Source organism: Ranitomeya imitator, chromosome 4 (assembly GCF_032444005.1).
Source record: "Ranitomeya imitator isolate aRanImi1 chromosome 4, aRanImi1.pri, whole genome shotgun sequence".
Taxonomy (NCBI): Eukaryota; Metazoa; Chordata; class Amphibia; order Anura; family Dendrobatidae; genus Ranitomeya; species Ranitomeya imitator.
Window position 1 is genome coordinate 116,291,307 of NC_091285.1, and position 22,197 is coordinate 116,313,503.

Here is a 22,197-nt window from a genome sequence, read left to right on the forward strand (position 1 = left end):
TCTTGATGAGCTTCAAGAGGTAGTCACCAGAAATGGTCTTCCAGCAATCTTGAAGGAGTTCCCAGAGATGCTTAGCCCTTGTTGGCCCTTTTGCCTTAACTCTGCGGTCCAGCTCACCCCAAACCATCTCGATCGGGTTCAGGTCTGGTGACTGTGGAGGTCAGGTGATCTGGTGTAGCACCCCATCAACCTCCTTCTTGGTCAAATAGCCCTTACACAGCCTGGAGGTGTGTTTGGGGTCATTGTACTGTTGAAAAATAAATGATGGTCCAACTAAACGCAAACCGGATGGAATAGCATGCCGCTGCAAGATGCTGTGGTAGCCATGCGGGTTCAGTATGCCTTCAGTTTTGAATAAATCCCCAACAGTGTCACCAGCAAAGCACCCCCACGCCATCACACTTCCTCCTCCATGCTTCAGGGTGGGAACCAGGCATGTAGAGTCCATCCGTTCACCTTTTCTGCGTTGCACAAAGACACGGTGGTTGGAACCAAAAGATCTCAAATTTGGACTCATCAGACCAAAGCACAGATTTCCACTGGTCTAATGTCCATTCCTTGCGTTCTTTAGCCCAAACAATTCTCTTCTGCTTGTTGTTTGTCCCTAGCAGTGGTTTCCTAGCAGCTATTTTACCATGAAGGCCTGCTTCACAAAGTCTCCTCTTAACTGTTATAGTAGAGATGTGTCTGCTGCTAGAACTCTGTGTGACATTGACCTGGTCTCTATTCTGAGCTGCGATTTCTGAGGCTGGTGACTCGCATAAACTTATCCTCAGAAGCAGAGGTGACTCTTGGTCTTCCTTTCCTGGGGCGGTCCTCAAGTGAGCTAGTTTCTTTGTAGCGCTTGATGGTTTTTGCCACTGCGCTTGGGGACACTTTCAAAGTTTTCCCAATTTTTCAGACTGACGGACCTTCATTTCTTAAAGTAATGATGGCCACTCGTTTTTCTTTATGTAGCTGCTTTTTTCTTGCCATAATACAAATTCTAAGGATGTGTTTCCACGTTAAGGAAACGCTGCGTTTTTGACGCTGCGTTGAGCCGCAGCGTCAAAAACGCAGCGTCCAGATGTTACAGCATAGTGGAGGGGATTTAATGAAATCCCGTCTCCACTATGTATTAAAAGACGCATGCGGCATACCCACGAAAACGGACATGCGGCGTGTCTTTTAAGAACGCAGCATGTCCTTGCATTGCTGAAACAACGCAAGGACAATGCAGGTTACCTGCCAGTGACCTCAGGTGCAGATTTGGTCAGGAGTTTACCTGCATAAAATCCTGACCAAATCCTGATGCAATCCTGAACGTGGACACATAGTCCTACTGAATAGACTGTTAGGATATCAGTTGTGTATCCACCAGACTTCTGCACAACACAACTGATGGTCCCAACCCCATTTATAAGGCAAGAAATCCCACTTATTAAACCTGACAGGGCACACCTGTGAAGTGAAAACCAATCCCGGTGACTATCTCTTGAAGCTCATCAAGAGAACGCCAAGAGTGTGCAAAGCAGTCATCGAAGCAAAAGGTGGCTACTTTGAAGAACCTAGAATATAAGACATAATTTCAGTTGTTTCACACTTTTTTATTAAGTATATAATTCCACATGTGTTAATACATAGTTTTGATGCCCTCAGTGTGAATGTACAATACATGAAAATGCAGAAAAAACTTTAAATGAGAAGGCGTGTCCAAACTTTTGTTCTGTACTCTCTCTCTCTCTCTCTCTCTCTCTCTCTCTCTATATATGTGTGTGTGTCTCACTGACATTAACTGTATATGTTTTCAGGAATATTTGAGCCCATGGATCCATTCTATGTCCATTTTGCAAGCTGTCGAAAAAATCTTGCTGTACGGATGCCATAAGGATTACATACGGAGGTTTACATGCGCAAAATACGCAGCAACACCTTGCCTACGGATGACATACGGATCACTGGTCAGGAAACATTTCTGCATATTTGGTCTGTAAAAAACGGACCGTATTTTCATACGCTAAGTGTGACGCCGGCCTAAGATGCTCCATAGAAACATTTGCCCCATACAATGCTGCATGAAGGTTGATTATGGCCCTATAAGATGCTTCATAGAATATTATGCCCCATATGCTGCTGCTGCGATTAAAAAAAAAAAAAAAATGACATACTCGCCTCTTGTCTTGACAAGGCAGGGACACCGGCACTTGCGATATTCACCTGTCCTCTTTCCACCACCGTGCGCCACTGCGTCTTCCGGCTCTCTGCAGTGACTGTTCAGGCAGAGGGCAGCGTGCACACTAAACAAGTCATTGCGCCCTCTGACCTGAACGTCACAGCCAGATGAAGCAGAAGATGGAGTCCGGTGGTGGAACGAAGACAGGTGAATATCGCATGGCTCACCCTCCCCGTTATACTCATCCTGCGGTCCCTGGCAGCTTCTCCGATGCGGTGATACCTGGCCCCGTCAGCTTGTACCGGTGTTCAGTGGTCAATGGTACCGCTTATTAATATGGGAGTGGAGATGCGCCCATATTCATTACTTTAATGAGATGTACCACGTGACCGCTGAACACAGGAACAAACTACCGGCACCAAAGACCATCAGGGACCACGCCGGGAGCAGGTGAGTATGATGTGACAGCTGCTGCTCCCCCGCCGACCCCCTGGGACAATGACTAGAGTATAAGCCGAGAGGAGCACTTTCAGCCTAAAAAAATGGGCTGAAAATCTCAGCTTATACTCGAGTATATACGGTAAAGTGTTATCTATTTCAGAATGTCCTTAAGTATGTCTAAAGGTACCGTCACACTAGACGATATCGCTATCGATCCGTGACGTTGCAGCGTCCTGGCTAGCGATATCGTCCAGTGTGACAGGCAGCAGCGATCAGAATCCTGCTGTGATATCGCTGGTCGGGGAAGAAAGTCCAGAACTTTGTTTCGTCGCTGGCTCTCCCGCTGACATCGCTGGATCGGCGTGTGTGACGTCGATTCAGCGATGTCTTCGCTGGTAACCAGGGTAAACATCGGGTTACTAAGCGCAGGGCCACGCTTAGTAACTCGATGTTTACCCTGGTTACCATCGTTAAAGTAAAAAAAAACAAACACTACATACTTACCTACCGCTGTCTGTCCCCAGCGCTGTGCTTCTCTGCACTCCTCCTGCTCTGGCTGTGAGCACAGCGGCCGGAAAGCAGAGCGGTGACGTCACCGCTCTGCTTTCCGGCTGCCCGGAGCTCACAGCCAGTACAGAGAAGCACAGCGCCGGGGTCAGACAGCGGTAGGTAAGTATGTAGTGGTTGTTTTTTTTTACTTTAACGATGGTAACCAGGGTAAACATCGGGTTACTAAGCGCGGCCCTGCGCTTAGTAACCCGATGTTTACCCTGGTTACCGACATCGTTGGTCGCTGTAGAGCTGTCTGTGTGACAGCTCTCCAGCGACCAAACAGCGACGCTGCAGCGATCTGGATCGTTGTCGGTATCGCTGCAGCGTCGCTTAGTGTGACGGTACCTTAAGTCTATGTGCACACGTTCAGGAATGTCTGCAGATTTTTCCTGAACAAATCCGGACTTTTTCAGCAGGAAATCCGCTCGCGCTTTTTTTGCAGATTTTTCAAGTTTTTTTCCGGAGCTTTCCAATAATAACATAGCGAAAAATCTGCAGAATTAATGAAAATGCTACGTTTTTTACCGCGATGTGTTTTTTTTCGTAAAAAAACGCAGCATGTGCACAAAAATTGAGGAATGTATTGAAAATGATGGGATGCTTATGTAAGCGTTATTTTGGCGTTTTCCCACAAAAAACAGACAAAAAAAATTCGAAAAAACCTGAACGTATGCACATAGCTTTATAACACTTAGGCTGAGTCTCTACAAATTGTACTACCCCTTGGCTAAAAATAATCCTCAAAAATTCTATAAAGAGTATTTTACTATTCTGTAAAAACTGTAGTAAGACTCTACCTCAAGATATCAGTAACTTTTGTTAGTTGAGTAACTTGTGTAATGCTGTATGAATATAATTAATTGAACAGGCATTTACTCTCACACAAGTCAGATACAGATACATAGATGATGTTTACCTGGGTCATTGCCATTGCGCTATTGCATTGGTAGTCACCAAACTTGGGCTGCTGACTGGGCGTGACTGCCAATGGTGCATTTACCAATTCAGGATATGATGCTCTAATAGCCCTGCCAAATATCTCCTGAAGCTGGACATTGATATTAATCATGCTTTTTACCGATCTGGTTTTTTCTTCCTGAAGACTCTGTCAGAAAATACAAAAAAGAAGAACAGATAGTAAAGTCTGAAATAACAAGGAATAAAGATATTCTGTAATTTATAACACACAATGTGTAATCTAGATGCAATACAGGTGTAAAATACTGAAGTGTCTAAGGTCCCTTTCACACATCAGTTTTTGCAGTCAGTCACAATCCGTTGGATCGACGGATCCGTCGCAAATTGTGAAAAACTGTTTGGGAAAACTGGATCTGTTTTTCGATGGATCCGACTAGCGGATCTGGCTAATTGGATCGGAGCATGCTCAGTTTAAAAAAAAACAATCTGTCGCAGGATTCCGTCATTTGACGGATCCGGCGCCATAGGCTTCTTTTCTGGCAAACGACGGACGGTGACAGATCAAAAACATTTTTAACATATCTGGCAAACGATGGATGAAACGTGAGGCCATCTGTCACAATCTGGATCCGGCGGCATCAATTGCCGGGTCCGTTTTTTTCAAAAATCAACAGATTGCGACTGATGGCAAAAACTGATGTGTGAAAGGGACCTAATAGGGTGCCTAGCGTCCTGTGTGGACAGAAGAGTCTCAATACACAATCAATAAATGCTAAGTAATATGAAAAATGTACTACTCTGAAAAATCAAGGTAGCTGCCTCATATGTGAATCCACGGAGACATGGCCACATTGGTCCTACTTTGAACCCCTTCACCGTTTCTGTTTTTTTTTACTCACCTTCTTCCCAGAGATATAACTTTTTGGCTATGTGCACACGTTGCAAATTTGCCTGCGGATTTTTCCGCACTGAATCCGCATCTCTTGGCAGAAAACGCAGGTGTGTCATTGATGCGGTTTTTTTTGCGTGGTTTTGTATGCGCGTTTGAAAGCTTAATAAAGATCAGTTATTGACAAAAAAAAGATTTGTGATGTCATTTCTTGTCCAACCTCCTCTTTTACATTTGTCCAACCTACACTCCATTACACACATAGAGATAGATAGATAGATAGATAGATAGATATATAGATCTATCGATACATAGATCGATCTATACATAGATCGATAGATATCTACCTATAGATCTATATCTTTTCTTCGATCTATCTATCTATAGATCTATCATCTATCTATCTCATTCCTTCTATATAATTCCTTCTATCTCTCATTCCTTCTATCCATCATCAATCTATCCCATTCCTTCTATGTATCATCTATCTATCCCATTCCTTCTATATATCCATCTATCTTATTCCTTCTATCTAACTCATATCTATCTCATTCCTTTTATCTATCTCAAAACTACCATCTATCTATCAAATTCCTTCTATCATTTATCTATCTCATATCTATTATCTATCTATCTATCTATCTATAGATATATAGATATGGGATAGATAGAAGGAATGAGATATAGATAGATAGAAGGAATGAGATATAGATAGAAGGAATGAGATATAGATAGATAGATCGATGATAGATATGAGATAGATAGATAGAAGTAATGAGATATTCGGTCCCCTTGAACTTTTCAACCTTTTCCCACATATCATGCTTCAAACAAAGATACCAAATGTAAATTTTTGGTGAAGAATCAACAACAAGTGGAACACAATTGTGAAGTTGAACGAAATTTATTGGTTATTTAAAATTTTTCTGGAAATTCAAAAACTGAAAAGTGGGGCGTGCAATGTTATAAGGCCCCTTTACTTTCAGTGCAGCAAACTGCCTCCAGAAGTTCCTTGTGGATCTCTGAATGATCGAATGTTGTCATAAATGCCTAATGATGATAAATATAATCACCTGTGTGTAATCAAGTCTCCGTATAAATGCTCATGCTCTGTGATAGTCTCAGGGTTCTGTTTGAAGCATAGAGAGCATCATGAAAACCAAGAAACACAACAGGCAGGTCTGTGATACTGTTGTGGAGAAGTTTAAAGCCGGATTTGGATACAAAATGATTTCCAAAACTTTAAACATCCCAAGGAGCAATGTGCAAGCGATCATATTGAAATGGAAGGAGTATCATACCACTGCAAATCTTCCAAGACCCGGCCGTCCCTCTAAACTTTCATCTCAAACAAGGAGAAGACTGATCAGAGATACAGCCAAGAGGCCCATGATCACTCTGGATGAACTGCAGAGATCTACAGCTGAGGTGGGACAGACTGTCCATAGGACAACAATCAGTCGTACACTGCACAAATCTGGCCATTATGGAAGAGTGGTAAGAACAAAGCCATTTCTCAAAGATATCCACAAAAAGTGTCATTCAAAGTTTGCAACAAGCCATCTGGCAGACACTCCAAACATGTAGAAGAAGGTACTCTGGCCAGATGAAACAAAATCGACATTTTTGGCAACAATGCCAAACGACATGTTTGGCGTAAAGGCAACACAGCTCATCACCCTGAACACACCATCCCCACTGTCAAACATGGTGGTGGCAGCAGCATCATGGTTTGGGCCTGCTTTTCTTCAACAGGGACAGGAAAGTTGGTTAAAATTGATGGGTAGATGGATGGAGCCAAATACAGGACCATTCTTGAAGAAAACCTGTTGGAGTCTGCAAAAGGCCTGAGACTGGGAGAGATTTGTCTTCCAACAAGAACATGATCCCAAACATAAAGCAAAATCTACAATGGTATGGTTAAAAAATAAACGTATCCAGGTGTTAGAATGGACAAGTCAAAGTCCAGACCTCAATCCAATCGAGAAGTTGTGAAAAGAGCTGAAAACTGCTGTTCACATACGATCTCCATCAAACCTCACTGAGCTCGAGCTGTTTGCCAAGGAAGAATGGGCAAGAACTTCAGTCTCTCGATGTAGAAAACTGATAGAGACATACCCCAAGCGACTTGCAGCAGTAATCACAGCAAAAAGTGGAGCAACAAAGTTAAAGGGGCTGAATAATATTGCACGCCCCACTTTTCAGTTTTTGAATTTCCACAAAAATGTAAAATAACCAATAAATTTCGTTCAACTTCACAATTGTGTTCCACTTTTTGTTGATTCTTCACCAAAAATTAACATTTGATTTCTTTGTTTGAAGTATGATATGTGGGAAAAGGTTGAAAAGTATAAGGGGGCTGAATACTTTCGCAAGGCACTGTAGATAGAAGGAATGAGATTATATATATATATATATATATATATACATATATAAATATATACATATAATAGCAAGGCCGATATTTATTAATGATAATCTCTGCCGTATGATGTTGTAACGAGTGATTCCTTACTTAAATTTAACCCCTTTACCCCCAAGGGTGGTTTGCACGTTAATGACCGGGCCAATTTTTACAATTCTGACCACTGTCCCTTTATGAGGTTATAACTCTGGAACACTTCAACGGATCCCAGTGATTCTGACACTGTTTTCTTGTGACATATTGTACTTCGTGATAGTGGTAAAATTTCTTTGACATTACCTGCGTTTAGTTGTGAAAAAAATGGAAATTTGGCGAAGATTTCGCAATTTTCCAATTCTGAATTTTTATGCAATTAAATCACAGAGATATGTCACACAAAATACTTAAGTAACATTTCCCACATGTCTACTTTACATCAGCACAATTTTGGAACCAAAATTTTTTTTTTATTTAGGCAGTTATAAGGATTAAAAGTTGACCAGCAATTTCTCATTTCTACAACACCATTTTTTTTCAGGGACCACATCTCATTTGAAGTCATTTTTAGCGGTCTATATGATAGAAAATACCCAAGTGTGACACCATTCTAAAAACTGCACCCCTCAAGATGCTCAAAACCACATTCAAGAAGCTTATTAACCCTTCAGGTGTTTCACAGGAATTTTTGGAATATTTAAATAAAAATTAGCATTTAACTTTTTTTCACAAAATATTAGTTTAGCTCCAATTTGTTTTATTTTACCAAGGGTAACAGGAGAAAATGGACCCCAAAAGTTGTTGCACAATTTGTCTTGAGTACGCCGATACCCCATATGTGGGGGTAAACCACTGTTTGGGCACATGACAGAGCTCAGAAGCGAAGGAGCGCCATTTGACTTTTCAATGCAAAATTGGTTGGAATTGAGATGGGACGCCATTTTGCGTTTGGAGAGCCCCTGATGTGCCTAAACACTGAAACCCCCCACAAGTGACACCATTTTGGAAAGTAGACCCCCTAAGGAACTTATCTAGATGTGTGGTGAGCACTTTGACCCACCTAGGGCTTCACAGAAGTTTATAATGCAGAGCCGTAAAAATAAACAATCATTTTTTCACAAAAATTATATTTTCGCCCCCAATTTTTTATTTTCCCAAGGGTAAGAGAAGAAATTGGACCCCAAAAGTTGTTGTCCAATTTGTCCTGAGTACGCTGATACCCCATATGTGGGGGGAACCACCGTTTGGGCACATGGGAGGGCTCGGATTGGAAGGAGCGCCATTTGGAATGCAGACTTAGATGGAATGGTCTGCAGGCGTCACATTGCGTTTGCAGAGCCCCTAATGTACCTAAACAGTAGAAACCCCCCACAGGTGACCTATATTGGCAACTAGACCCCCCAAGGAACTTATCTAGATGTGTTGTGAGAACTTTGAACCCCCAAGTGTTTCACTACAGTTTATAACGCAGAGCCGTGAAAATAAAAAAAAAAAATTCCCACAAAAATTTTTTAGCCCCCAGTTTTGTATTTTCCCAAGGGTAAGAGAAGAAATTGGACCCCAAAGGTTGTTGTCCAATTTGTCTTGAGTACGCTCATACCCCGTATGTTGGGGTAAACCACTGTTTGGGCACACGGGAGAGCTCGGAAGGGAAGGAGCACTGTTTTAACGCAGAATTGGCTGGAATTGAGATCGGACGCCATGTCGCGTTTGGAGAGCCCCTGATATGCCTAAACAGTGGAAACCCCCAATTATAACTGAAACCCTAATCCAAACACACCCCTAACTCTAATCCCAACCCTATTCCCAACCGTAAATGTAGCCCCAACCCTAACTTTAGCCCCAACCCTAACCCTAATGGGAAAATGAAAATTAATAAGTTTTTTGAATTTTTTAACTTTTCCCTAACTAAGGGGGTGATGAAGGGGGGTTTGATTTACTTTTATAGCGGGTTTTTAGCAGATTCTTATGATTGGCAGCCGTCACACACTGAAAGATGCTTTTATTGCAAAAAATATTTTTTGCGTTACCACATTTTGAGAGCTATAATTTTCCCATATTTGGGTCCACAGAGTCATGTGAGGTCTTGTGTTTTGCAGGACAAGTTGACGTTTTTATTGGTAACATTTTCGGGCATGTGAAATTTTTTGATCGCTTTTTATTCCGATTTTTGTGAGGCAGAATGACCAAAAACCAGCTATTCATGAATTTCTTTTGGGGGAGGAGTTTATACCGTTGAGCGTTTGGTAAAATTGATAACGCAGTTTTATTCTTCAGGTCAGTACGATTACAGCGATACCTCATTTATATCATTTTTTATGTTTTGGCGCTTTTTATACGATAAAAACTATTTTATAGAAAAAAATAATTATTTTTGCATCGCTTTATTTTGAGGACTATAACTTTTTTAATTTTTCGCTGATGATGCTGTAAGGCGGCTCGTTTTTTGTGGGATAAGATGACGTTTTCAGCGGTACCATGGTTATTTATATCAGTCTTTTTGATCGCGTGTTATTCCACTTTTTGTTTGGCGGTATGAGAATAAAGCGTTGTTTTTTGCCTTTTTTTTTACGGTGTTCACTGAAGGGGTTAACTAGTGGGACAGTTTTATAGGTGTTGTTACGGAAGCGGCGATACTAAATATGCATACTTTTATTGTTTTTTTTAATTCAGATAAAGAAATGTATTTATAAGAAGAATATATTTTTTTTTTTGGGGGGGGGGGAATTTTTTTTTTTTTTTTACACATGTGAATAATTATTTTTTTTACACTATAACATTGCCCCGGGGGGGCATCATGTTATAGTGTAAGGTCGCTGATCTGACACTTTGCTGTGCACCGTGTCGGATCAGCGATCTGACGTGCACTTCTCCTGGCTTCCCGACGCCTGCTCTGAGCATGAGGATGAGGTAAGAGATCCTCACAGCAACGAGATCACATCGCGTTGCTCCAGGGGTCTCAGGGAAGCCCGCAGGGAGCCACCTCCCTGTGCGACGCTTCCCTATACCACCGGCACACTGCGATCATGTTTGATCGCAGTGTGTCGGGGGTTAATGTGCCGGGGCGGTCCGTGACCGCTCCTGGCACATAGTGCCGGATGTCAGCTGCGATAGCCAGCTGACACCCGGCCGCGCTCCCCCCGTGAGCGCGACCAATCGCGTATGACGTACTATCCCATCGGTGGTCATACGGGCCCACCCCACCTTAATCTTAAATGGGTTAAGAGAGGACTGAATACCTTTCTGGAAAAGTATAATGTTACAAGGTGTATATACTATATTCATTTATAGGGTGTTGATCCAGGGAACTAGTCTGATTGCCGTATGTGGAGGCGGGAAGGAATTTTTTTCCCCAATGTGGAGTTTACTCTTTGCCACATGGGTTTTTTTTGCCTTCCTCTGGATCAACTGGTAGGGCATGTTAGGCTACTTTCACACATCAGTTTTTTCGCCGGACTCCAGTTCCACTGTTGCACCGCAGCATCGGATCCGGCTTATTTTGTGAAAACCGGATGAAACGGATCCGGTTTTCAACCGGATCAGGTGTCCGGATCCAGCAGAAAACCGGATCCCTTTCATCCGGTTGTCATTCGTTTCGTCCGGTTTTCCATCCGGTTTTTAAAAACGCCCACTGAAAAGCAGAAAATGTGATTGGCCCGCTGAAAACTATATATACAGTGTTCCTGCAGCCCATCGGTGACAGGTTTGAAAGGAGCTAGACACAGAGCAAGATGGACGAAATTATAGCGAAGATTCTGCAGAACAACGTGGATTTCATCGTGGAGGCGAATCGATTGAAAACAATTGTTCTTGAGAAGGAGTGAGAGAGACAACGCATCATGCGTCTGCGCCGTTTATGGATCCACCCCATCACGGCACAGAGAATGACGCGGGGAGCCTTTTCTACTTTATACATGGAGCTACGAGGAGACCCTGAGAAGTTTCACAGCTATATGCGGATGAAAGCAGAGAGCTTTGATGTATTGGTGGAGCGGATTGAACATCTCATCCGAAGGAGTGATACATATTGCAGATTCTCCATTACACCGGCTGAGCGTCTGATGGTCACTCTTCGGTAAGCATTCTTTTTTGATGTACTCTTGTAGAGCGCTTTCATTGTTTGATATTTTGAATTTGCGGTAATTTTTGCCTTGCTTTTGTTCACAGATTCCTAACTACTGGAGTATCCCTGTCTTCACTACATTTCCAGTTCAGACTGGGAATTTCAACCATCTGGAATAGTGAGGCACACTTGCCGTGCAGTGTGGGACTTTCTGCACGACGAATTCATCCCACAATGCAGACACGGTTGGAAGTAGCTGACAGATTCCAGGAAGTGTGTCAGTTTCCAAATTGCTTGGGCGCGGTGGATGGGAAACATATCCTTAACGTGAAACCGGCTGGTTCTGGATCCGAGTATTTCAACTATAAAAAGTACTTTTCCATCGTGCTGATGGCCATCGCCGATGCGGATTACAAATTTGTTGCGGTGGATATTGGGGCGTATGGCCGCTCTAATTACATAGTTACATAGTTATTAAGGTTGAAGGAAGACTATATGTCCATCTAGTTCAACCCATAGCCTAACCTAACATGCCCTAACATGTTGATCCAGAGGAAGGCAAAAAAAACCCATGTGGCAAAGAGTAAGCTCCACATTGGGGAAAAAAATTCCTTCCCGACTCCACATACCGCAATCAGACTAGTTCCCTGGATCAACGCCCTATCAAGGAATCTAGTGTATATACCCTGTAACATTATACTTTTCCAGAAAGGTATCCAGTCCCCTCTTAAATTTAAGTAATGAATCACTCATTACAACATCATACGGCAGAGAGTTCCATAGTCTCACTGCTCTTACAGTAAAGAATCCGCGTCTGTTATTATGCTTAAACCTTTTTTCCTCCAAACGCAGAGGATGCCCCCTTGTCCCTGTTTCAGGTCTATGATTAAAAAGATCATCAGAAAGGTCTTTGTACTGTCCCCTCATATATTTATACATTAAAATAAGATCACCCCTTAGTCTTCGTTTTTCCAAACTAAATAGCCCCAAGTGTAATAACCTATCTTGGTATTGCAGACCCCCCAGTCCTCCAATAACCTTGGTCGCTCTTCTCTGCACCCGCTCCAGTTCAGCTATGTCTTTCTTAAACACCGGAGACCAGAACTGTGCACAGTATTCTGAGTGTGGTCGAACTAGTGACTTGTATAGAGGTAAAATTATATTCTCCTCATGAGCATCTATGCCTCTTTTAATGCATCCCGTTATTTTATTTGCCTTTGTAGCAGCTGCCTGACACTGGCCCCTGAATATGAGTTTGTCATCCACCCATACATCCAGGTCTTTTTCATTGACGGTTTTGCCCAGAGTTTTAGAATTAAGCACATAATTATACATCTTATTACTTCTACCCAACTGCATGACCTTACATTTATCTCCATTAAAGCTCATTTGCCATTTATCAGCCCAAGCTTCTAGTTTACATAAATCATCCTGTAATATAAAATTGTCCTCCTCTGTATTGATTACCCTGCAGAGTTTAGTGTCATCTGCAAATATTGAAATTCTACTCTGAATGCCCCCTACAAGGTCATTAATAAATATGTTAAAAAGCAGAGGGCCCAATACTGACCCCTGTGGTACCCCACTGCTAACCGCTACCCAGTCCAAGTGTACTCCATTAATAACCACCCTTTGTTTCCTATCCCTGAGCCAGCTCTCAACCCACTTGCACATATTTTCCCCTATCCCCATTATTCTCATTTTATATATCAACCTTTTGTGTGGCACCGTATCAAAAGCTTTTGAAAAGTCCATATGCACTACATCCACTGGGTTCCCTTGGTCCAATCCGGAACTTACCTCTTCATAGAAACTGATCAAATTAGTCTGACATGAACGGTCCCTAGTAAACCCGTGCTGATACTGGGTCATGAGGTTATTCCTCTTCAGATACTCCAGTATAGCATCCCTTAGAATGCCCTCCAGGATTTTACCCACAGTAGAGGTTAAGCTTACTGGCCTATAATTTCCGAGTTCAGTTTTTGTTCCCTTTTTGAATATTGGCACCACATTTGCTATACGCCAGTCCTGTGGCACAGACCCTGTTATTATGGAGTCTTTAAAGATTAAAAATAATGGTCTATCAATGACTGTACTTAATTCCTGCAGTACTCGGGGGTGTATCCCATCCGGGCCCGGAGATTTGTCAATTTTAGTGATTTTTAGACGCCGCCGCACTTCCTGCTGGGTTAAGCAGGTGACATTTAATTGGGAATTTTTATCACTAGACATTTTGTCTGCCATGGGATTTTCTTGTGTAAATACTGATGAAAAAAAGTCATTTAGCATATTGGCTTTTTCCTCATCCACCATCTCACCCAGACTATTTTTAAGGGGGCCAACACTATCATTTTTTAGTTTCTTACTATTTATGTAGTTAAAGAATATTTTAGGATTATTTTTACTCTCTCTGGCAATGAGTCTCTCTGTCTCAATCTTTGCTGCCTTGATTTGCTTTTTACAGAATTTATTTAATTTTCTGTATTTATTTAATGCCTCCTCACTACCTACTTCCTTTAATTCTCTAAATGCTTTCTTTTTGTCACTTATTGCGCCCCTTACAGCTCTATTTAGCCATATTGGTTTCCTCCTATTTCTAGTATGTTTATTCCCATACGGTATATACTGTGCACAGGTCCTATCCAGGATGCTAATAAACGTCTCCCATTTTCTTTGCGTATTTTTGTGTCTCAGGATATCGTCCCAGTTAATTGCACCAAGATCCTCTCTCATCCGTTGGAAATTTGCCCTCCTGAAGTTTAGTGTCCTTATAACCCCTCTACTACACATCTTTTTAAAGGATACATGAAAACTTATTATTTTGTGATCGCTATTTCCCAAGTGACCCCAACCCTTATATTTGATATGCGTTCTGGCCTGTTGGTTAACATTAGGTCTAGCAGTGCCCCCTTTCTTGTTGGCTCCTGAACCAGTTGTGAAAGGTAATTGTCTCTCATAGTTGTCAAAAACCGATTACCTTTGCTGGAACTGCAGGTTTCTGTTCCCCAATCTATTTCAGGGTAGTTGAAGTCCCCCATAATAATGACTTCTCCTTGAGTCGCAGCTTCATCTATTTGCTTTACGAGGATATTCTCCATTGCTTCCATTATTTTTGGAGATTTATAACAAACCCCTATCAGTAATTTATTTTTTCCCCCTCCCCTTATCTCCACCCACAGGGATTCTACATTTTCATTAAATTCACCTATATTATCGCGCAGGATGGGTTTTAAGGACGATTTTACATACAGACACACCCCTCCCCCTCGCTTATCTGTACGGTCATTTCTGAACAGGCTATAGCCCTGCAAGTTAACAGCCCAGTCATGGCTCTCATCCAGCCACATTTCAGATATCCCCACCATGTCATAATTATGCTCCAACAACATTAGTTCTAATTCATCCATTTTGTTGGCGAGGCTTCTGGCATTAGTATACATGCACTTTATGTTCCTCTCTGTACTTCTATTTCTTAAATTATTAACTGTTCTGACCCCACCCCCCATGCCACCGCCACCCCCAACTTCCTTATTTGTGCCCAGGTCTATGTCTGCACTATCTTACCCTCCTATAAAATGAATACCCTCCCCCCCAATTCCTAGTTTAAACACTCCTCCAACCTTCTAGCCAGTCTCTCCCCCAGCACAGCTGCACCCTCCCCATTGAGGTGCAGCCCGTCCCTAGCGTAGAGCCTGTAGCCAACTGAGAAGTCGGCCCAGTTCTGCAGGAACCCAAACCCCTCTTTCCTACACCAATTCTTGAGCCACTTATTAACCTCCCTAAGCTCACGTTGCCTCTCTGGCGTGGCACGTGGTACCGGCAGTATTTCGGAAAATACCACGTTGGAGGTCCTTGCTTTCAACTTGCAGCCTAATTCCCTGAAATCATCTTTAAGGACCTTCCACCTACCTCTAACTTTGTCATTAGTGCCAATGTGCACCATGACCGCTGGGTCCTCACCAGCCCCTCCCAATAATCTGTCCACCCGATCAGCGATGTGTCGGACTCGAGCGCCAGGTAGGCAGCACACCGTTCGACGATCCCTGTCTTTGTGACAGATTGCCCTATCTGTTCCCCTAATAATTGAGTCGCCCACTACCAGCACCTGTCTGGCCTGCCCTGCTCTCCTATTTCCCTCCTTACTGGAGCAGTCACTCCTCCGGCTTTCAGAGGACATGCCTGGCTGCAGCAGTGCTACCCCTGTACTGGCACCCCCCTCATCTGCCAACTTAGCAAACTTATTGGGGTGTGCCAGGTGAGGACTAGCCTCCCTGGCACTCTTCCCTCTACCCCGCTTCCTAACTGTCACCCAGCTTGCTACTTCATTGTCCTGCAGCTCCATCCCACCATCCATCCCCTCATCTGTCCCATTGAGCGTCTTCTCCGTGAGCAGAAGACTCCTCTCCATATTGTCTATGGATCTCAGTGTTGCCAGCTGCACATTTAGAGTCAGAATCTGGGTTTCCAAATGCACAACGTGCTCACACCTCGCACAGCAGTATGCACCCTCGATCGGCTACTCAAGGATTGCATACATGTGGCAAGATGTGCACTGGATGGCATTAACAAGAGTGGAGCACATTTCCTAATAGGGATTGCACCAGACAGAACAGTTCAATAAAAAAAAATAAAAAATAAATACAAAGTATTAATACAAAACAGACAGCAATTCAGTAACTCCTCCCTTGGAAACTCCCTGACTCCAAAGTCACTGAATCAGAAGTCACACTTACCGCCGTCCACACTTACACTCAGGCCACACTCAGCTCGCTCACACTCGCTATGCTGAAGATTTAAAGATTTTTTTTTTTTCTCTCCCTTAACAGCAATCCACCTTGCTGTACAAATGCACTTCCAAAAAGGACTGGAGCCCCAAACAGCTGCCCCTTAAAAACCCTTAATTATGAGCCCCCACCCTAAGTTAACCCCATATGAATATAGCTACCCCCAATTCAGCAACTCACACCAATTCACACAGGTATTTGTTAAAGGCTTTCCAAATACCTCTTCACTGAATCACAAGTCACACTTACGCTCAGGCCACACTCAGCTCGCTCACACTCGCTATGCTGAAGATTTAAAGATTTTTTTTTTCTCTCCCTTAACAGCAATCCACCTTGCTGTCCAAATGCACTTCCAAAAAAAAAATGATTCTCAAGTTTTCAAACTGTCTTCTATGGGGCGGCATTTGTATGGACAAACCTTTCAATTCTCCCCCCCCCCCCCCCCTAGACCACTGCCTCGAACCTCTGAGCCACCAATGCCTTTTGTTTGTGTTGGGGATGAAGCCTTTCAGCTTTCAGAACATCTTTTGAAACCCTACTCCAGCTGTGGTTTAACCCAAACTAAAAGAATTTTCAACTATCGACTCACACGTGCACGGAGAATGGTGGAGTGTGCGTTTGGGATCTTAACCGCCAAATGGAGAGTTCTACTGACATCTATTAACTTGAAGACAGACACTGCGGATGAGGTAATGAAAGCGTGTGTTGTCCTGCACAATTATGTTATATCCAAAGAACAGCTTTCCATTGAGGACCACTCTGAACAAACCACCTTGGCTGATTATAGCAACATAACGTATAGACGTTCTGCCACTGTTTCCAGAATTCGGGATCACTTTGCAGAATATTTTATTTCACCCGAAGGAAGAATACAGTGGCAGGATGAGAGAGTTTAAATTATTTGTCTTCAACCTAGTAACAACTTTTTTACCTTTTACCCAAGTTGTGCACCTGTTTGATTTTACGTTTTACCAAAGTTGTGTACCTGTTTGGTTATGTATTTTACCTTTAAACCCTAGTTGTGTACCGGTTTGGTTTTACCTTTTACCCAAGTTGTGCATCTGTTTGGGTTGTACCCAAAGTATTTTACCTCTGACCAATAAACCTTGTTTAACCAAAGTGTTAATCTATACCTTATAAAGAATAAATACAAGATAGCTGTAAACAACAAAGTTTTATTAAAACTTTTTTTTTTTTTAAATATCAAAACCTAACTTTTATTTTGAAACACAAAAAATAAATACATTTTGCAGCATACAAAACAAACTAGAGACCTAGAGATTGGAATAAGTCGGGGTGGAGATTGTGCTGGAGGGGCTGTCGGATAGGGACACCGACAGTGGGAGTGTGGAGAGAGGAATGTGTTGGTGGTGGGGAAGGATCAATAGGTAGTGGTGAAGCGGTGGAGAAGGCAATTGAGCGGGTGAACAGGAAAGTGGGATTGGGGTCAGGAATTTGGTAGGATGGAGGGGTGTAGCTGATGCTGTGGGAGGATTGGAAGGCAGAAGCAGTGATGGGTGAAGTGGGTTGGGAAGGAGGTGAAAGAGGCTGTTGGTAGTGGGCAGGGAGAGGAGGCTCGGATGAAGTAGAGGGAAGTGGTATGGGTCAGGATCATCATATGGGTGGGAAGTGGCACGAACGGGACGCTGGTAGTGTAGCTGGTGGTAAGGGGCACGGGGACGCTGAGTGTTGTGGCTGGTGGGACGGGGTACGGGCACGATGTGGTTGATGGTGGGGTTGGTGGGATGGGGCACGGGCAGGTTGGTGGTACGGGTCAGGAGGATGGTAGTGGCTGTAGTGATGGACAGTGGAGGAAAGGGGGGGCAGTTGCAGCATTGGTGGCAAGAGCATCGGCTTTTGAGGCAATGAGCGCTAGAGTTGACTGGCAGGATTGCATTACTTGCATCTGCTGTGAAGTAGATAGCGTCTCCATTTGCTCAAGTACCGACTGGAAAAAAGTGTTGTTCGGTGACTGTCTTGCCTCTGAACGCATCGTTACCAGAAGTGTATGCATCTCGAGTATACTTTTATTTATGAAATTAAAACCTGCAGCCATTTGCTCAAACAAAACTTTCAAACAGTTCTGGAAGGATGCGTTCAGGTGTAAGAATTCGGGAGCATAACTCTGTACATGACCTCTCTGCCGCCCCGATGCTACAGGTGTACTAGAGGTTGCAGCAGCAGAGGGGTGGGGTACAGGAAACGCTATATCCTCACTAGCAGATACATGCAATGGAACTGGCCAGGATGCTTCAGCGCTCGCGGATGGGACAGAGGGTTCCGATGTGTGGGAAGGCTGGGAAGGTGCAGAGTGGGAAGGTGCAGTGGGGCCCGCACTGTCAAAGTGTCCCTCGGTGGCGGCCTCCTGAGGAATCGCCCCAGAAGGATTCAACTGTGCTGCAGGCTCCCGAGTGCTGCCGTCGGTGCTTTGGAACAAAAGAGAGAAAACAAACAATTAATATACTATAATTGCATGGCCTTGGCTGAAAGAGCAAAAGAGGGTTAGACATGTAAAACATTGGTTATCATCATATGTGGTGGTTAATATTTACCCTCATGTCACCATCGTTTACCTGAGGAACGACAGGTCTTCGGCATACTTGTATGTGCTCCTGCGTCCTCCAGATCCACTCGGGGCCCGCATCTCTTTATTGAATTCCTTCTTGAAGCGATCCCTAATCGACTGCCATTGTTTTACAATCCTCTCACCTGTTAAAAAAGGAGAAACACAACTTGGTTAGAAAAAAAACTTAGAATGCATCAAGAACACTGAACAGAGTATACTTGCGTTCTTGATTCTGGGCCTGAACATCAAGGTCTTCCCACTTCACAATAAGCTCTTTGCATACTTGCTCCCAGAGTCGCCGGGTCACGACGATATCAGCATGGCGGCGGTCACTCATGTTCCACAGCGGCTCCCAGTCTCGGATCAGCTCGATGAGGTGGTCAATATCGAGTCCGACCTCCTCACCGTCCGAATCAGGAGCACGCTGTGAAGCCTGTTAAAAGAAAGGAAAAAAATAATTAAAACTAAATTGTAAACATAAAGAATAAACCTTTAAAAAAAAAAAAAAAAAAAAAAGATATGCTTACACGATGACAGCCGCCATGACTCGCACGCCGACGACCCTGGGTGCCACTGGGAGGACCGCCGGATTGAGCACCAGAATCCGAACTCTAGAAGAGAAAAAAACATAATTGCGTGCTTGTAGGTAGCCTTTTTATGTGTAGTATGCCATGTGATATCTACAGTGATCATTGTTTATGTGTTGTGTGATGTCTGCATTTATTAGTTTGTATGTGTTGTGTTCTATCAGTAACTATCTTGTGTTGCTATGTGTTGTGTGTAGTGTGCGGTTGTGGTTCCATGATACACGAAAGAAACATACCAATTGTGATCCCGCTCCATGTCTTTCTCCACCCCTTCCCTCTTCTTCGGGGAGCACCTCTTGGGCTGTGGCAGCACCTTCATCAGCTTCCTACAAAGATGAAACATGGCAAAATACATTAATATATACACATACATACACAAATACACACACACACACACAAAAGATAGCGAGGGAGAGAGAGCAAGAGAGCAAAACATTTACCTCTGTGCACTGCCGACGGGAGGGAGGGCTCCCAGAAGAAGACATGGCTGCTCTGGTACGGCTGGCCTCTGTGGCAGGTTATAGCTGGCTGGCCTCTGTGGCAGGTTATAGCTGGCTGGCCTCTGTGGCAGGTTATAGCTGGCTGGCCTCTGTGGCAGGTTATAGCTGGCTGGCCTCTGTGGCAGGTTATAGCTGGCTGGCCTCTGTGGCAGTTTATAGCTGGCTGGCCTCTGTGGCAGGTTATAGCTGGCTGGCCTCTGTGGCAGGTTATAGCTGGCTGGCCTCTGTGGCAGGTTATAGCTGGCTGGCCTCTGTGGCAGGTTATAGCTGGCTGGCCTCTGAGGCAGGTTATAGCTGGCTGGCCTCTGTGGCAGGTTATAGCTGGCTGGCCTCTGTGGCAGGTTATAGCTGGCTGGCCTCTGTGGCAGGTTATAGCTGGCTGGCCTCTGTGGCAGATTATAGCTGGCTGGCCTCTGAGGCAGGTTATAGCTGGCTGGCCTCTGTCGTAGCTGTTTTTCGTTCTGACCCAAATGTCAGCTGACAGATCACCAGTGAGGGCCAAATTGTGGAGTTACGCCCGTCATTTTACAAGCGCGCTTGGAGACAAAAAGACACCTCACACATATCCTGTGAGCAAGTCACTTTTATCTTAAGTAAAAGAGCAAGAAGCAATATTTTATACCATTTACAACAAATGTAACTCATGTAGCCCCCATCATCACCCAGGGTCATACTGACCTTTATTCTCTCACATACCCGGAGCATGTTGTGACTGACTATTGGGAACATACATGATAAGAAGTACAGTCTCCTTGAAGAGGAGACCGTCAGACTACTGAGTCAACAGATTCTAGTAATTCTAACACTTAAAGGCAAAAGGCACTTAAAGGCAAGGTAGTTAAAGGCAAACTATTAACCCTTCTATATCACCTCTGTGGCAGGTTATAGCTGGCTGGCCTCTGTGGCAGGTTATAGCTGGCTGGCCTCTGAGGCAGGTTATAGCTGGCTGGCCTCTGAGGCAGGCTCCACTCCAGGCTTGGCAGGCTATAGCTGGCTCCGCTCTGTGGCTCTTTTGTCCTTCTGTCTTGGCAGGGTGAGGTCTCTCTGGCTGGCAGACTTGCTGGAAATGAGTTAAGGCCTCAATGGCATTGCTTTATATATAGTCCTGGGAGCAGGCACATAGCTTCTGAGCATGCTCAGTGTAAAAAGCCAGATCAGGCCGCTGGATCCGGCGCAATCCGGCGTCCATAGACATGCATTGTAGCGAAAATCCGGAAAGGCAAGATTCGGCCTTTCAGGCTTTATCGCCGCAGACAAAAAACGTTACAGTAGACTTTTTTAGACGCCGAAATCAAGCCGCCAAACCGGAAGGAACGCTGGGCCATCCGGCGCAATCCGGCGACAATACAATTCAATGGGGGAAAAGCCGGATCCGATGTTTACATTTTCCAATTCCGGTTTTTCTCCCGAGAGACGGATTTAGCCTGAAACAAAAAACCTGATGTGTGAAAGCAGCCTTAGGTTAGGCTATGGGTTGAACTAGATGGACTTAAAGTCTTCCTTCAACCTTAATAACTATGTTACTATGTTAATTTAAAAAAATATTAAAAAAAAAATGGCGTAGGCTCCCGAGCAATTTTCTGCGCCAGAGGGGAAAAGACGACAGCCGGGGGCCTTATATTTGTAGCCTGGGAAGGGGGTAATACTCATGGCCCCTTCCCAGGCTATGAATATCGGCCCACAGCTGTCTGAATAGCCTTTACTGGCTATTAAAATAGGGGGACCCCTCAAAAACAATGAAGTAGGGTCCCCCAATATTTTATAGCCAGAAAGGCTACGCAGACAGCTGCGGGCTGATATTCATAGCCTAGAGAGGGGCCTTGGATATTTGCCCCTCCCCCCAGCTACAAATACCAGCCCCCAGCCTCCTGAGAAATGGCACATCTCTAAGATGCACCAATTCCGAAACTTAGCCCCTCTCTTCCCACTGACCTGTAGTGGTGGCATATGGGGTAATAAGGGGTTAATGTCACCTTTGTATTGCAATGTGACATTAACCCCGGTTAGTAATGGAGAGGAGTCAATAAGACACCTATCCATTATTAATCCTATAGTAGTGAAAGTAAAAAAACAAAAGCCAGAAAAAAGTATTTTAATATTCTTAATTTCACCATACTTACAAACACGCCTAATTCCTGCGACGCCCTCGATCGCCTGCAAAAAATAAAAGATAATAAACCAACTGTATACGCCCTGTCCGCCGTAATCTAATTAATAACGAGTGTCCCACGAAGATCTCCCCTATAGAACAGTGACCTCGGGTGATGTCACTGCTCTATAGGGTCTCCAGTGACGCACTGACAGGAGACAATGGCTCCTGCGGTGCATCACTGAAGAGATTACC

General features: G+C 43.9%; 1 protein-coding gene across 3 annotated transcripts in view; it reads right to left on the reverse strand.

The window, feature by feature from the left end:
• Positions 1 to 22,197, reverse strand: part of RARS1 (arginyl-tRNA synthetase 1) — a 630,854-nt gene that overhangs the window by 479,554 nt on the left and 129,103 nt on the right. For 2 of the 3 annotated variants that reach the window (XM_069763903.1, XM_069763902.1), the window contains exon 3: positions 4,062 to 4,250. The exons of the other annotated variant lie outside the window; for it this stretch is intronic. In XM_069763903.1, the coding sequence (XP_069620004.1) occupies positions 4,062 to 4,250 (189 nt within the window). The remainder of the gene's footprint in view (positions 1 to 4,061; positions 4,251 to 22,197) is intronic. 3 annotated transcript variants of the gene reach the window in all.